The 16,840-nt window shown below is 39.4% G+C and overlaps 1 protein-coding gene across 4 annotated transcripts in view; it reads left to right on the plus strand.

Moving 5' to 3' along the window:
* The window catches only part of LOC126334897 (Golgi pH regulator A), a 150,043-nt gene extending 133,819 nt beyond the window's left edge, over positions 1–16,224 (plus strand). For all 4 annotated transcript variants that reach the window (XM_049997602.1, XM_049997604.1, XM_049997601.1 and 1 more), the window contains 3 exons: positions 3,137–3,322; positions 3,563–3,628; positions 11,814–16,224. In XM_049997602.1, coding sequence (XP_049853559.1) covers positions 3,137–3,322; positions 3,563–3,628; positions 11,814–12,014 — 453 coding nt within the window. In that variant the 3' untranslated portion in view covers positions 12,015–16,224. The remainder of the gene's footprint in view (positions 1–3,136; positions 3,323–3,562; positions 3,629–11,813) is intronic.
* Positions 16,225–16,840: the final 616 nt, after the last annotated feature.

A 16,840-nucleotide genomic window follows, 5' to 3' on the forward strand; every position in this document is an offset into this window, starting at 1 on the left:
TCAGGGCTTCCAATTGCAATTCATGTTGATCCCTTCTTTCCACTCTGTAGTCCTTGCCTTTATCACTTATACTTGAGGTCCATTCACATAAACCTCCATGGTGTACACCTAGGGGGCGCAGCTTCGCCTGGAACTTTCACATGACCCTAAGGACTCAGTTAACCCAGCGGCTCTCTGCTGTCACTTCCTCTCGATTCTTGACGTGTACCGAGGCCATGAAGTGGTTTACACAGATGGTTTGATGGCTGATGATCACGTCGGCTTCCATATGTCCATGGAGGACATATTGAGCAGCATTCCTTGCCCAATGGCTGCAGTGTTTTCACTGCCGAGCTGGTGGCTATATCTCGTGCTCTTAAGCACATCCGTTCATGCCCAGGGGAGTCGTTTCTTCTGTGTACTGACTCCTTGAGCAGCCTACAAGCTGTCGACCAGTGCTACTCTTGCCATCCTTTGGTAGTGACCTTCCAGGAGTCTATCTATGCCCTGGAACGGTCCAGTTGTTCAGTGGTGTTTGTCTGGACCCAACGTCACGTCAGGATCCCAAGCAATGAACTTGCCGATAGGCTGGCCAAACAGGCCACATGGAAACTATATGTGGAGATAGGCTTCTCTGCATCTGTGCTGCGTTCAGTACTATGTTGCAAGGTTTTGTGTCTTTGGGAGACAGAATGGCATAACCTCAGTATGCACAACAAAGTGCTTGCCATTAAGGAGACTACAAATGTGTGGAAGACCTCCATGTGGGCCTCTCGCAGGTACTCTGTCACAGTGTCATTGTGGTGCCTGACAGGCAGTGGCCCTTATCATGGTAAGCTGTCCTTCTTTCGCCCCCCTGCGACGGGCTCTTCAGTCACTGGACTCATTGCCATCAATTTTAGCTGACAACAGCTCATCAGCTAATTTAGTTTTACATTTTATACATTACGGTGGGTTTTATCATTCTATATAAGTTTTTGCACATGTCCTTTGTCCGTTTGTGTTCTCCACTCTAATGCTTTTTGGCTGGATGTTTTAATGTGCCACATAGTGGCTGGCTTTTCCTTTTTATTCTCATGGTCGGCCAGCCACGGACATCATCTCTCTTATCCCTTCTACCTGTTTCTTGCTTCTCTCTGTGGTTTTCTTTGCCTGTTTTGTCCATAGTAGTGTTGGTTGTCTTACTGTAATTCTTCTGGTTCTTCGGTTCTCCTGTTGTTGTGCTGTACATCTTCTTTGTTTTCTTCTTTCCCTTGTTTAATTATTTTACTGGGAACAAGGGACTGATGAGCTCGCAATTTGGTTCCTTGCCCCTCTCCTTTAAACCAACCAATAAATCTACCAACATCCTTTTTTTTTGCTCTATCACATACAACATTTATATTGAAGTCATCACATATAACTAATTTTTCGTACTTCCTACAAAGCGTATCAAGAACCCTCTCTAGCTTGAGCAGAAATGCTCTGAAGTCAGAGTTAGGGGAACTATAAACAACAACAACTAGAAGTTTATTTTCATTAAATTTAACTGCCCCTGCACAAAATTCAAATATGTTTCCATTGCAGTGCCGTGATATGTCTGTGGGCTCAAATGGAATACTGTTTTTTGTGTACATAGCCACTCCCCCACCCCACAAGCAACTCCTTGAAAAACAGCCAGCTAATTTGTATCGTGGTAAAGGAAGCCTCTGAATTGCCAAATTATTTAAGTGGTGCTCTGACATCTATAAGCAGTTCAGTAACTTTATCTCTAATACCTCTTATATTTTGATGAAATATGCTAATTCCTTCTCTACTTGGAAACATGATGTCCTCTGAAGGTGAGCCCTTAGTTAGAGGGACTTCCTTTAAATAGGTGTACCCATCAGCTGACTTCAATCTAAAAAAGGTGCAACTTTAATACCAGCTACTACAGGAATTTTTCCATGAGTGATCCCACCACCACCCACTACACTGTCACCTACAAGCTTTGCCACCCCCCCCCCCCCCCTCCCCCCACACTTTCTTACAGCTATAAACATGTCTGCACCACAGGCATTTGACCTATCTTTTCAATATATATTCCAGTCAGAATTTAGAATTTAATTGCTATTAACATCTGGTTTCAGCCAGGTTTATGTCCCTGGTATTATATGGGCATTGTTACCCTTTATAAGGGAGACTAGTTCTGGAGTTCTGGCACCTTTCCATAGATGCTCTTGCAGTTAACTAGTACTATATTAATATTTTCTTTCTCCAGTCTGCCATGACAAATGCTACTTTCTTTAATTACTGGGGGTAGTATTCTTCCCTGTCTACTGTTGGGTACAAATGCCACCTTCCAATAGATTCATGAGGATTGGCACAGGAATATTGCAGTAGTATGCTTGAAGCATGGGAAAAGTTTATCTACAGTATACTAATTGTTCACAACTCGCTTTGGCACATTAGCACAAGCTCTTAGTAGGGTGCGATTAAGTGCGTTAATGCATTTAAACTGCTAAAAGGGTCCTGTTCATGTAAGTAAGGAGTTATTCGCTTATAGATACTTTACACAGGACGAAATGAGCTCCTTGATAAATGGAAGTCTCATATACAAAACTTGCAGAGTCTGCAATCCAATCATGTACATCCGTTTGTTCATCTGTTGTAGCATCAGGTGATCTGTACCATTAGCAAAACAATGCACCAACCTGCCTCTCCTGAACTGTGTCAAAATGGTTTGAGGAACACTCGATGAGCAAAGGGGTGCTATCTGGTTCCCATATCATCTGACAATCCTATTTATCACAACTGAGGCACAGCTGATTGAGATTTGTCTACTCAGATAAATCTCAGTGAGCTGTAGGTGTTTGAGCAGTCATGTATCAAGAGGACTCCCCACAATTTCAGAGTTTCATCAACTTGTTCAGGGCAACGTGGATTGGTGCACATTAATAGGTTGATTTCTTTAATTCAGTTGCTTGCAGATTTATAAGTTTTATAAAAGCTATGCAAATGTATGTAATGCTGTTCACCAAGTTATTGAAAATGGATGTAACTATGAAGATGAGCGTAAAGTTTCATTTGTAGCCTTTCTTATTTTACAGCTACAGAAGTTCACTTATCATTTCTGGATCTTTTCAGGTACCAATAAATCTATTTCTCATTTTTTCTTATATTTAATTTAATTTTACAGTCAACTATCAACATAGTTTTTGACAGAGTTGGAAAGAAAGATCCAGTAACCAGAGGCATTGAAATTGCAGTACATTGGGTCGGCATTAATATTGATGTGACTTTCTGGTCACAACATATTTCATTCTTTCTTGTTGGCTGCATTGTGGTCACTTCTATTAGAGGTCTTCTTCTGACACTTACAAAGGTAAAGACTAGATTTTAAGTTTCAAGTTTGTTAAAATTTGTTCCTTTTAGTTGTATCTTGATTGATGTGAAAGGCATAACTATTATCACCAGCTTTGCTTTGTTAAAAACATGCAGTGTGAAAATAAAGAATCTGTTGTTACCAAGCTTTAATATATTATGCTGAAAATAATATAACAAATATTTAAGCATATACAAAGCAAAATAGTAATGCAATTAATTATATTTATTTATGTTACAGTTCTTTTATGCTATATCCAGCAGCAAGTCCTCGAACATAATTGTTCTCATTCTAGCTCAGATAATGGTAAGTCAGTACTTTCTAAATGTTTCATTTTTTTACAAAAGAAATTTTATTTTTAAACAAGATGGAAAATATCCAAGCTTTTGTTGGAGCTATGAAGTTACCAAACCACACACACACACACACACACACACACACGTATATGTTCTGGTCTGGTGCATTGTTCCACTACAGTAGCCTGACTGGTTGTGCCACATGGAATAGCTGAGAGAAACAAGTAGAGGGGGTGGTGGGAATGAAGGATGAGAGCAGGGAGGGAGAGGCAGCATGAGGACAGGATAGAAACTGGTGAGCCTACCCTGATACAGGCACCGGAAGTTGAATATGGCACACAAAGTAGAGGAGTGGTTTGAGGAGATAAATAGAGAAAGAGGCAGAATGCAGAGAGAAGAATGTGAATGTAGATTAATAGAGGGAAGTAGGATTCCTGGGAACAGGTGTGCATGTGGGTGACTAGGAAACATGGCAAGCGGAGACTGAGATCACGAGGATTTTAGGATTGGGGGATGTTTTGAAAGGACAGTTCCCATCTATGTAGTTCAGAGAAGCTGGTACTGAGAAGTGAAGGATTCCCATAACCAAATAGCCATTGAAGTAAGCATGTTGTGCTCAGCAGTATGATCTGCCACTATGCAGTTAACTTTCCTCTTGGGTGGACTGTTGGTTGCTGGTCATATCCACGTAAAACTGTGCAGAAGGTACAACAGAGAGGGCATGTGGCAGGACTGCTTTCACAAGTGGCACTGCCTCTAATACAGTAGGATATCTCCATGAGGGAACTGGAAGAGATAGATATAATAGGCTTTGCACCCAAGTCTTCCACGAAATGTGGGTCATGTGGTAAAGGGCTGGGGTAGGCATAGCACAGAGGTGAACCAGGAGATTTCTTTGATGGTTGAGCAGTGGAATACCACTTTGGAAGAGACAAGAAGGATTTTGTAGGGAAGTTCCTTATCTCAAAAGCTTGCTGAAAGGTAGTATAAACCCAGTGGACTACGTGCTTAAGTAGTACCACCACATTCTTATTGCACCCGCTCCAGTATGACTACTTCTCTGTTGAGGGCAGATATATGAAAAAATCTGAGGCATGGTCAAAGGCACCTGCATGACAGTTTCATTTGCCAAAGTGTTTAGAAGTAGCCCAGAGGATGGTGCCCAGATATCCAATATCCGAAACACGTGCTTGGTATAGGTTCCTTGTATATATCTTAATAATGTCCTGTATCCAGGACACTGTACCATCCTTCCTCTACAGACTCAATGCTTTCTCTCCTATTCGTTTCTGCCAATCCTCTTCAGCTCATTGTGTCAAGGAGGTCATTGACCTCCAACTTTCCAGTGACTCCATAAAACCTACTGTCCATATAAAACCTGTGAACCATTTACGGTAATTCCACTTTGATAGCTGCTATCCTTTCCACACTAAGAGGACTCTCACATACAGTACATCCACCCACAGACAGCGCAGCTCTAGTGATGAGCAATCCTGTGCTCAGTACGGCGAATTCACAGCAGATCTATGCCACATCCACACATGCCAGTGATTCTCCAATCACCTCCACAAATCGGCTGCAAAGAATAGTCTCTATGCTCCCCTTCTCCCTCCTATTATTGAAGATCAGTACAGATTAGATTAACTTAACATTGTCCACTAACATGGCTTTGACTACCTCTCATTGATGAAATGAGGAACATCCTTCCCAGAATCCACCCCATCTCACCTAAAGCGGTAATCCACAATCCGCTCAACCTACAAAATACAATAGTCAATCCTTAAAACACACATACCCACTACTCCTTGTCTCATAGGTCATATGCATATGGAACATCCAGGTGCAGAACCTGACCCATTCTGTATATCCTGTTCAAGTCCTGTCACAGGAAAATCCCATCCTATCAGCTGTTCTGTCATACACCAGTTATGCTGTAACTTTTTCTTGGTCTTTTATGTGTGCATTACCGTCATCTATTGGTCCACCTTCATGAATGGCCACCATCAAACTGCAACCAAAAGTAATTTAGACCCCCTAGTGGCAGACCATACCACCAAGCATAAAATACCCATTTACACTGGCTGCTTCACAACCTTCTGGATTTGAATGCCCCCTTCCCCTGCCAGTTCAGTTTTTTTCATTGTCTATATCTTCATGATGTAAAAGGTAACTGTCATTATAGAACATCCTTCCATCATGCTGTCTTCATGGCCCAAATCCCCACCAGCTGTTGTCACTATGCCTCACCTCTTTCCCTACTTCACTCAATTAATTCACTCCCACCTTGTTCTTTCTGCAATCTCCCTCTTCTTTTATTCTATACCCCTTCCCTTACCAATCCACTTCTCCATTTCTTCACATGCCATTTGCAATTTTCCCTACATGTACCAAGGCAGGCTGTAGGTGCCACAGTCCTATGCCATTCTATTTCCAGCATACTGTGCAGTAGTGTATATACTTTTATAATATTCTCAAGAAGATTAAAACAGTGTGATAGTCAGCGTATCAGCCATGAACCCTCTCAATGAGTCAGGTTGGACTGAAAGTTTGACTTACAGTTTTAATCTATCAGAAAGTTCCTGTGTAATTTTGGTGTTGTGTGGATGACATATAGAGTACAGCATAGCAGGAGAGTAGTTTCCAGCTCAAGAAGGATACATATACGTAGTGTTGAAGCAGCATATTTCACCATTGAAATGCGGCGGATTAGATGAAGCAAAACATGTCTGACAAAATATGAGGTGTATTTTTAAGTAAGTACTGTTTTTAAATAAAACTAAAACAGTTAGACTTTTCTTAGCAATTTCATTTTTAAATGAAAACCTGTACTTTAATCTACTTTTCTACATAATTCATGCAATAGTTTCTACACAATTCATACTACCAGCTTTTGAATACCATCCTCATAGAAAACTGCCACCTGAGTAGACAAGCATCGCAACAAGGTCATTTTGACACTGTTATCATCATTGTAGCACTAACAAGTCAAAAGCCTCTTCAATTGCAGGAACATATGGCAGTCACTGGGCACTAGATTGGCACTGTATGGTGGGTAGTCAAGTTGTTCCCATCCAAATGATCCGCTCTTGAATTTGATTGGCCATGTGTGGACAGGCATTCCCATGAAGCAAAACAATCCCCTTACTCAGCATGCCATGCCTTTTGTTTTGGATTGCACAGTTTTTCTAATGTCTCACAGTAAGTCTGAAAGTGGATGGTCCCATCGCAAGTCCAAAAATCCACTAGAAAAAAAAACACTACACATGATTTTTCTGGGCTGAAATTATTTGCTTGAACTTCACTTTCTTGGGTGATGTTGATTGCTGTCATTCCATGGATTGCTGCTTTGATTCATGTTTAACGTAAGCTACTCGTGTTCCATCAGCTGTGACAGTTTGGCTTAAAAATTCATCACCCTCATCACAGTACTGCTCTGTTGTTGTTGTCTTCAGTCCTGAGACTGGTTTGATGCAGCTCTCCATGCTACTCTATCCTGTGCAAGCTGCTTCATCTCCCAGTACCTACTGCAACCTACATCCTTCTGAATCTGCTTAGTGTACTCATCTCTCAGTCTCCCTCTACGATTTTTACCCTCCATGCTGCCCTCCAACGCTAAATTTGTGATCCCTTGATGCCTCAAAACATGTCCTACCAACCTATCCCTTCTTCTAGTGAAGTTGTGCCACAAACTTCTCTTCTCCCCAATCCTATTCAATACCTCCTCATTAGTTACGTGATCTATCCACCTTATCTTCAGTATTCTTCTGTAGCACCACATTTCGAAAGCTTCTATTCTCTTCTTGTCCAAACTAGTTATCGTCCATGTTTCACTTCCATACATGGCTACACTCCAAACAAATACTTTCAGAAACGACTTCCTGATACATAAATCTATATTCGATGTTAACAAATTTCTCTTCTTCAGAAACGCTTTCCTTGCCATTGCCAGTCTACATTTTATATCCTCTCTACTTCGACCATCATCAGTTATTTTACTTCCTAAATAGCAAAACTCCTTTACTACTTTAAGTGTCTCATTTCCTAATCTAATTCCCTCAGCATCACCCGATTTCATTTGACTACATTCCATTATCCTCATTTTGCTTTTGTTGATGTTCATCTTATATCCTCCTTTCAAGACACTGTCCATTCCGTTCAACTGCTCTTCCAAGTCCTTTGCCGTCTCTGACAGAATTACAATGTCATCGGCGAACCTCAAAGTTTTTACTTCGTCTCCATGAATTTTAATAACTACTACAAATTTTTCTTTTGTTTCCTTTACTGCTTGCTCAATATACAGATTGAATAACATTGTGGAGAGGCTACAACCCTGTCTCACTCCTTTCCCAACCACTGCTTCCCTTTCATGCCCCTCGACTTTTATGATGGCCATCTGGTTTCTGTACAAATTGTAAATAGCCTTTCGCTCCCTGTATTTTACCCCTGCCACCTTTAGAATTTGAAAAAGAGTATTCCAGTCAACATTGTCAAAAGCTTTCTCTAAGTCTACAAATGCTAGAAACGTAGGTTTGCCTTTTCTTAATCTTTCTTCTAAGATAAGTCGTAAGGTCAGTATTGCCTCACATGTTCCAACATTTCGACGGAATCCAAACTGATCCTCCCCGAGGTCCGCATCTACCAGTTTTTCCATTCGTCTGTAAAGAATTCGGGTTCGTATTTTGCAGCTGTGACTTATTAAACTGATAGTTCGGTAATTTTCACATATGTCAACACCTGCTTTCTTTGGGATTGGAATTATTATATTCTTCTTGAAGTCTGAGGGTATTTCGCCTGTCTCATACATCTTGCTCACCAGCTGGTAGAGTTTTGTCATGACTGGCTCTCCCAAGGCCGTCAGTAGTTCTAATGGAATGTTGTCTACTCCGGGGGCCTTGTTTCGACTCAGGTCTTTCAGTGCTCTGTCAAACTCTTCACGCAGTATCGTATCTCCCATTTCGTCTTCATCTACATCCTCTTCCATTTCCATAATATTGTCCTCAAGTACATCACCCTTGTATAAACCTTCTATATACTCCTTCCACCTTTCTGCCTTCCCTTCTTTGCTTAGAACTGGGTTGCCATCTGAGCTCTTGATATTCATACACGTGGTTCTCTTCTATCCAAAGGTCTCTTTAATTTTCCTGTAGGCAGTATCTATCTTACCCCTAGTGAGATAAGCTTCTACATCCTTACATTTGTCCTCTAGCCATCCCTGTTTAGCCATTTTGCACTTCCTGTCGATCTCATTTTTTAGACGTTTGTATTCCTTTTTGCCTGCTTCATTTACTGCATTTTTATATTTTCTCCTTTCATCAATTAAATTCAATATTTCTTCTGTTACCCAAGGATTTCTAACAGCCCTCGTCTTTTTACCTACTTTATCCTCTGCTGCCTTCACTATTTCATCCCTCAGAGCTACCCATTCATCTTCTACTGTATTTCTTTCCCCTATTCCTGTCAATTGTCGCCTTATGCTTTCCCTGAAACTCTGTACAACCTCTGGTTCTTTCAGTTTATCCAGGTCCCATCTCCTTAATTTCCCACATTTTTGCAGTTTCTTCAGCTTTAATCTACAGGTCATAACCAATAGATTGTGGTCCGAGTCCACATCTGCCCCTGGAAATGTCTTACAACTTAAAACCTGATTCCTAAATCTCTGTCTTACCATTATATAATCTATTTGATACCTTTTAGTATCTCCAGGGTTCTTCCACGTGTACAACCTTCTTTCATGATTCTTAAACGAAGTGTTAGCTATTATTAAGTTGTGCTCTGTGCAAAATTCTACTAGGCGGCTTCCTCTTTCATTTCTTAGCCCCAATCCATATTCACCTACTATGTTTCCTTCTCTCCCTTTTCCTACACTCGAATTCCAGTCACCCATTACTATTAAATTTTCGTCTCCCTTCACTATCTGAACAATTTCTTTTATTTCATCGTACATTTCTTCAATTTCTTCATCATCTGCAGAGCTAGTTGGCATATAAACTTGTACTACTGTAGTAGGTGTGGGCTTCGTATCTATCTTGACCTCAATAATGCGTTCACTATGCTGTTTGTAGTAGTTTACCCGCATTCCTATTTTCCTATTCATTATTAAACCTACTCCTGCATTACCCCTATTTGATTTTGTGTTTATAACCCTGTAGTCACCTGACCAGAAGTCTTGTTCCTCCTGCCACCGAACTTCACTAATCCCCACTATATCTAACTTTAACCTATCCATTTCCCTTTTTAAATTTTCTAACCTACCTGCTCGATTAAGGGATCTGACATTCCACGCTCCGATCCGTAGAACGCCAGTTTTCTTCCTCCTGATAACGACATCCTCCTGAGTAGTCTCCGCCCGGAGATCCGAATGGGGGACTATTTTACCTCCGGAATATTTTACCCAAGAGGATGCCATCATCATTTAATCATACAGTAAAGCTGCATGTCCTCGGGAAAAATTACGGCTGTAGTTTCCCCTTGCTTTCAGCCGTTCGCAGTACCAGCACAGCAAGGCCATTTTGGTTAATGTTGCAAGGCCAGATAAGTCAATCATCCAGACTGTTGCCCCTGCAACTATTGAAAAGGCTGCTGCCCCTCTTCAGGAACCACATGTTTGTCTGGCCTCTCAACAGATACCCCTCCGTTGTGGTTGCACCTACGGTACGGCCATCTGTATCGCTGAGGCACGCAAGCCTCCCCACCAACGGCAAGGTCCATGGTTCATGGGGGGGGGAGTACTGCTCTAGAAAAGTTAAAGAACTGGCTACACATTTGCTTTTGTGCACCTCAGTCAGCATTTTTGGTACTCATTGTGAGCTTAACTTTCCATAATTTAAACATTTTGTAACAGCTGCATAATACACACTTCTTGACACTTAATGTTGAAAGAGTAAAGTGTCTGTTCTGTATCACTTTTTCATCAGTTTTCTGCACCAAATCATCAGTAACTACTGAATGTCATGCACTTTGTTACTCATTGTGCACATTCGTACTGCCATCTTTAAAAGATCTCATTGATTTACGAACCACCCAATCATTTATAATCTTTCCTCCATACCCTTCTGTAATCTGATGATGAAATTCAGCCACTTTCATATCTTTAGCACAGCATGTATTTTGCAGTCAGTGGGATTCTCAATGGAGACCTTTCAGATACTCACAAACATGCCAAATGACTCTGCAATGGAGTTTGTGGCTTGCCAATTGAGTGTGGTACACATCGTGCATGTGCCAAATGCTGACCATTATGCTGCAACGGTGGAACCTCAAAACGGTACTTACTTCAAATACACACCTTGTATAAAATCATTTTTTTCATTTATTCATCAGACAGGTCCTTGAATTAAAACTGTAGTATAACATAAATGTTCATTCAGGTTTCATACCTGTTTCTGGATAACAGAGGGCTGTGAATGTAGGATTTTTTAACCAGTTTTAAATGGGGTGGAGCAGAGTGTAGGAGGCAAGGAAAGGAAACTCGATCACACACACAGAATGCTGTGGAAAGAAAAATTGTCTGAGGGAAGTAAGCTTCACCTCCATTTAGTAATACTGTCAGTTGCAGAGATGATAAACACTGAAATATTTCATATGATCACAGTTAAAACTGTCTTGTGCACATAATGCTATGGTGTGTTGCATCATAAAAAATATTTTTTGTTTGTTTTAATTCCTTCCTAAAAGCACATAAATGTGTATTCTCAGAATTCATAGAGTTGAGTTAACAGGAGCAGAAGAAAAGTATAATATTAATGTTGCATATCATGTACTAGAGATTTCATGGAAATTAATGTAAGGTAAGCAGTCAACCATGGATAACATTAGAGAACATTCTTAAGTGAATTGTGTCTCAGAATTTAATTTAATTGTTTGCTATTAACAGTTATTTTTTTTTCCTTAAAGAGAAAGAGGAAAAATAAAATAAAATGTTGTGATTTCATCTAAAAGCTAAACGTTGAGACAATCAAAACCTTTAAAGGTCTCAGTCAAATGTGTTCTCATTCCCTACTTTGGACTTTGTCATTTTATTCATATTTTACTCCACCTTTGTTTTCCCGTTTTACACTCAGATGAATACATTGTCAGCCCCCACCCCTCAATGAAGTCCAAGATGCTGCATTTATTACATCCTTTATTACTGTCTAATGGCTTTGTCTTTGAGTTCCCTCTCTCTAACATACTGTATTTATTTTATTACGTTCTAGGGCATGTACTTTGTGTCATCTGTGTTGCTGATGCGGATGAACATGCCACCAGAGTACCGAATCATCATTACACAAGTCCTGGGTGAACTACAGTTTAATTTCTACCACCGTTGGTTTGATGTCATTTTTCTTGTTAGTGCTCTCTCATCAATTGGCTTCTTGTACCTTGCTCATAAGCAAGCTGTGGGTGATGGTGGCTAAAAGCTGCCAGCATATGGCAGCAATCGGAGCATAATGTGTCAGTCAAGATATTAATATCTCTAAGGCTGCTGTTTTATGGAGGTATTGTCATATTTTGACATTTATGTTTGTTCAGGAATAATGTAACATCAATCACAAACAAATAATGATGATTCATTTTTTAGAAGTCACTCTGAGAGAGAGACAATTAATAAAAATCTGTTTTAATCTTTCAGTCAGCAAAATACTTCCAAACAATGAAATTTGCTTTATTAAATTTTATAATGTTATTATGGTTTTGTTCTTAATACCATCTATTGCATCCAGATGTTGCAATACATGGAACTGACTGAATATTGTGAAATTCATGCAACAGACTGGTAATTAATAAATGATACTGCTAACTATTTGCAATTCCAATAGCATAGTGATGAAGAAAACTATATCCAAAAATATATCAAATGAGGATGTCAAACTGTGTGATATCATTCTAAAAGTTGTTATTGGTAATTTCAGTAGTGAAGTGTTTTGTACATACTAAGTTTCAGGTGACTGATGAGTCACATATCATGCATCATCTTCCAAAACCTTCATTCATTTGTTTGTGTGTGTGTGTGTGTGTGTGTGTGTGTGAGAGAGAGAGAGAGAGAGAGAGAGAGAGAGAGAGAGAGAGAGAGAGAGAGAACAATCTAACAATTTCATAGATGTGGGAAGGAATTATTTACTAAAATGTATTAGAAATTGGGTTCCTCTGCTGCTCTTGTTAAATTACACCTGTAATTTTATGCTTCTAACAACAATACAGTGCTTCACTAGGATAGGAAATTCTTTATTAATTGTGTATTGCTTTCTGAAGATTTGAATGAAGTATAGTGGAATGAATGTCTACATAGAGAGGCACTGCACCTTGATTCGGCACTATGTAGTCACCGAGAAGTGCGTGTGTAGCCTATAGTTCCGAAGAAGCAATATTCTCAGTCTTGTTCATGTGCTTGTTGATGGCTCAATGTCTCAGCTATTCAGCTTTACTACTCCCATTATTTCTCTTCCACCAAGGACTTTCCATTACCATTTTAAGATGTGAGTTAACTCTATATGACAATAACACATTTAAACAGAGCATAAAATATGAGTGGCCAATACTATACTAATTTCTGTTTTTAATCATGTAGAACCATGTTTTGTATACTGAATGTGAATATAAAAATTAACTGAGAATGATTGTGAAGAAAGTGAAGTGTATGGGTCAGTCAACACCGTCATCAAGTGTAATTAATGAGATGTGTGAGAGTTAAGACATGAAAACAAACAAACTACTACAAAGATGATACAGACCATAACTGAAGATACCTTTTTCTGTACTTCAAGTTTAGTGGTCATGTTTAAAGGAATGGGTAATCTGGTAGGTTAGCTATTCATTCATCATCAGGATCTGATTTGTTTGTCCCTGCTAGAAGTTTTTGATATATTTGCATACAGTTGTCTTCAGAAATGTTCATGCACAACCTTTGTTTCTTGTACTTCAAGATTTCCTTTCTTTTTGGGCCCACGTCATTATAATAATCTTTGTGGCATAATTTTAAATAATTATGGAGACCAAATGTTAATGCACTTGTGGCTTAGGACTGCTACATATGGCTTGTTTTCTGTCCAATGCTCTATAAGAAACTGTCACACTTCCAATATTCATTTTGACATCTCTAAAACGTATTTCCATAAACAAATTTTGCAAGAATAATACATGAAACTATATAAACTTAAACATACCTACTTCTCTGTATGGTTCATGATGTATACTAGAACACTCATTGTCAGTGTCCTTTGCTTACCTTTCATCAATAGACCACCTCTTCTGATTCATCACCACCTCCTGTGACAGCATTATAAATAATAAGAATGAACACACTTGGCAAAATCTCTGATTTACTCATCAGTTAACTAGTCAGCTGATTGTCTTCTAAGTTTCCTGCTACCTGTTTCCTCGTGATGACTGGGTGTTGTGTGATGTCCTTAGGTTAGTTAGGTTTAAGTAAGTCTAAGTTCTAGGGGACTGATGACCATAGATGTTAAGTCCCATAGTGCTCAGAGCCATTTGAACCATTTTTGCTGTTTCCATTTGATTGTTGGCAGCTGTGGTGGTTCCAGAGATAACCAGAGAGAATGCAATATTTAGCTGCCACTTTCACACATCTTAATTAGACACATCCCAGAAATTCAAAATGTCAAAGCAGTTCCATAGTCAGGAAAAGAGTGTAGGGGTGCAGATGCAGGAATCCTGCAGTGAAATTCTAGGAAAAGTCCTAATGAAGATAGTTTGCCATTGCTTTCATCCGACTTGTTATTAAGGATCATGCATGTAACACGGACAACTGCGAGGAGGGCTTGTACGATGTCTTGTTGTGTTTTTGTTGTGATGGATGAAGTGAAGGGAGAGGAGGAAACCCATTGCTTGCATATAGTCTATTCCTCTTGAATAGCACCAAGGGAGCCGACTTGCTTAACATCCCCCTTTAACAGACGACCACCATCAACAGTTATCATATGCCTTCACTTCATGAGACACTGCAGAGAGGTTTGGAATTTAATCAAGGACATTGACACAGGGACTGGTGGTCAGTGACTTTCCACCACCACCTCTCCTCCCCTTGCTGGCCAAATATCGGCATTGCAAATTTTCTACCATCAGGATTCAAATTGGTTCACCCCTGAGTTAAATGCCACTGCACAAGCATACATAAGTGATCTCAGCTATGCAGGTGGGTTTTCGCAGAAATTACTTAAATGAAAACTGCAGTGGTTTCTAGGAACTGAGGGACTGATAACAGAAACACAAAATGAACATTATGTATATCTGTTGGCACTGCTTACATTGTTAATGGTTCAGCAGTTCTGTTCCACATAGAGAAACTCTGTATGTTCAATTACTGTACTTTGAATTTAGTGTGATGGTGGAAAACTGATTGAAAGCAAGCAAGCAAGGGTTTAAAAGGAGACACCCACCCACAATAAAGAAGAATTACTAAACAGTAGATAGGCATACAAAGAAGATGTCAGTGACTTGCTTTCTTCATTGCAGCATAGTGGGTTTTCTCATGCCATATTTGGAATGAGAGTAAATAGAGCAATTTGAGTGTGTGTTATCTATTTAAACAGCTTGATGTTATCCTTTTTGTATCACTCCATGTCTGCTAGTTCCTCTTTCTTATCATATGCTCTGTTATCCAGTGCTATTAACATTTTCCTCTTAATTTGCTGAATATATGTTCCCTCTGTTGATGTATATACTTTCTTCACTGAAAGTATCCAGTCTTTGACAGGTAGAGATCATGAGTCATGGTAGACTGTGAATACATTTACCCAGTGCTTGATTTGTAAAAAAAGAGGTTCTGGTACTGTTACTTCCTGGGGAGGAGGTGGGTGAGAGGGTGGATTGTTTTTGAAATTTAGACTTCTTAAAGTGTTATTTTAATGCTTTCTGCACATTTTAAATGTCAAATACAACATTTGTACTGGTAAAAAATAAGTTATATCGTACAATACCTCAAAATCTGTGGTTCTTAATTTTTTTTTTTTTTTTTTTTTTTTTTTTTTTTTTTTTTTTTTTTTTTCCCCCCCGGTATGGAGTACTGGTGTGTACTGTCAAAATCAAGCACTGCATTTATCTGTTTGTGCCATGTGTAGATTTCTTATGGACCTATGTTGTGTGCTGCAAAGACTACTGGTGCTATAAGCTATGGTGAAAGACATTTTTAGTGGAATTTCTTGTACCATTGCTACTGTGAAATCCTTTGCAGAAGAAGAGCACCAGAATATTAAAAAAATGTAATTAGCATTTATTTTGTTTCCTCTCACTTTTGTAATGAAGGTTGTGTTACATGTTCATTCATATCACATGCTTCACAAATACCTCTAAATAAACTGTGTTCACTGTGGCCTATTATGTAGATATTCAGTTGTGTTCAGTGCATTTCAAATTGTTATTATGTTATAAAATTGTAAACATTCCTCCATTTCCAAGTACATAGTTCTAGCATGTGTAATTTGTGAATCAAGTGGGCTGTGCTTATTTCCTTAAAAGGCTTTACCGCATTGTGTTCAAAATGAAACTCGGCAACAGAGAGAGAGAATTTTTTTAGCAATATTTCTTGTACTGTTTCTGTATTGAAACTGCAATTTATGCATCGTTATTGTATCATTTTCATTCAGCTTACATAAAGGAAAGTTTTATAGATGCAGAATAATAATTTCTGAATATGTATGACGTAAATACCCAGGATCCCACTATTGTTGTACACTGATAAGCCAAAACATTATAATCAGTGCCCACTGCAATATCAGATGGCACCTAGTGGCATTGTGGGCACAAGACACAGTAACAAAAGTTTGTTAGCAGAGCAGGCACAGATGGGGGATCACACTAGTGAAGATAAGGGCTGCAGATGAGGAAATCAAATGATATAAGTTACTTTGACAAGGGGCAGATAATTACTAACGAGCCTTTGAACAAGTGTCTCGAAAATGGTGAAGCTCATCAAATGTTCATGTGCTACTGTTGTGAGTCTCTACAGAAAAAGGTAAAAGGATACTGGAACTGTCACTAGGCACTATATGGTTGAATGCCCATGACTCTTCACAGAACATGGGGTTTGGAGGCTTGTCTGCCCTGTAAAGTATGATTGGTTGTGATCTGTGGCATCTCTGCTGAAAGAGCACAGTGCTGGTCCATGCACAAATTTTTCAGAGCACCCCATTCATTATACAGTGTTGAACATGGAGCCCCATAGCAGAGCAACAACTATGTGTTCACATGTTGATCCATCATCATCAGTTATGATTGCAGGGGGTAC

Source organism: Schistocerca gregaria, chromosome 2 (genome assembly GCF_023897955.1).
Source record: "Schistocerca gregaria isolate iqSchGreg1 chromosome 2, iqSchGreg1.2, whole genome shotgun sequence".
Lineage (NCBI taxonomy): Eukaryota > Metazoa > Arthropoda > Insecta > Orthoptera > Acrididae > Schistocerca > Schistocerca gregaria.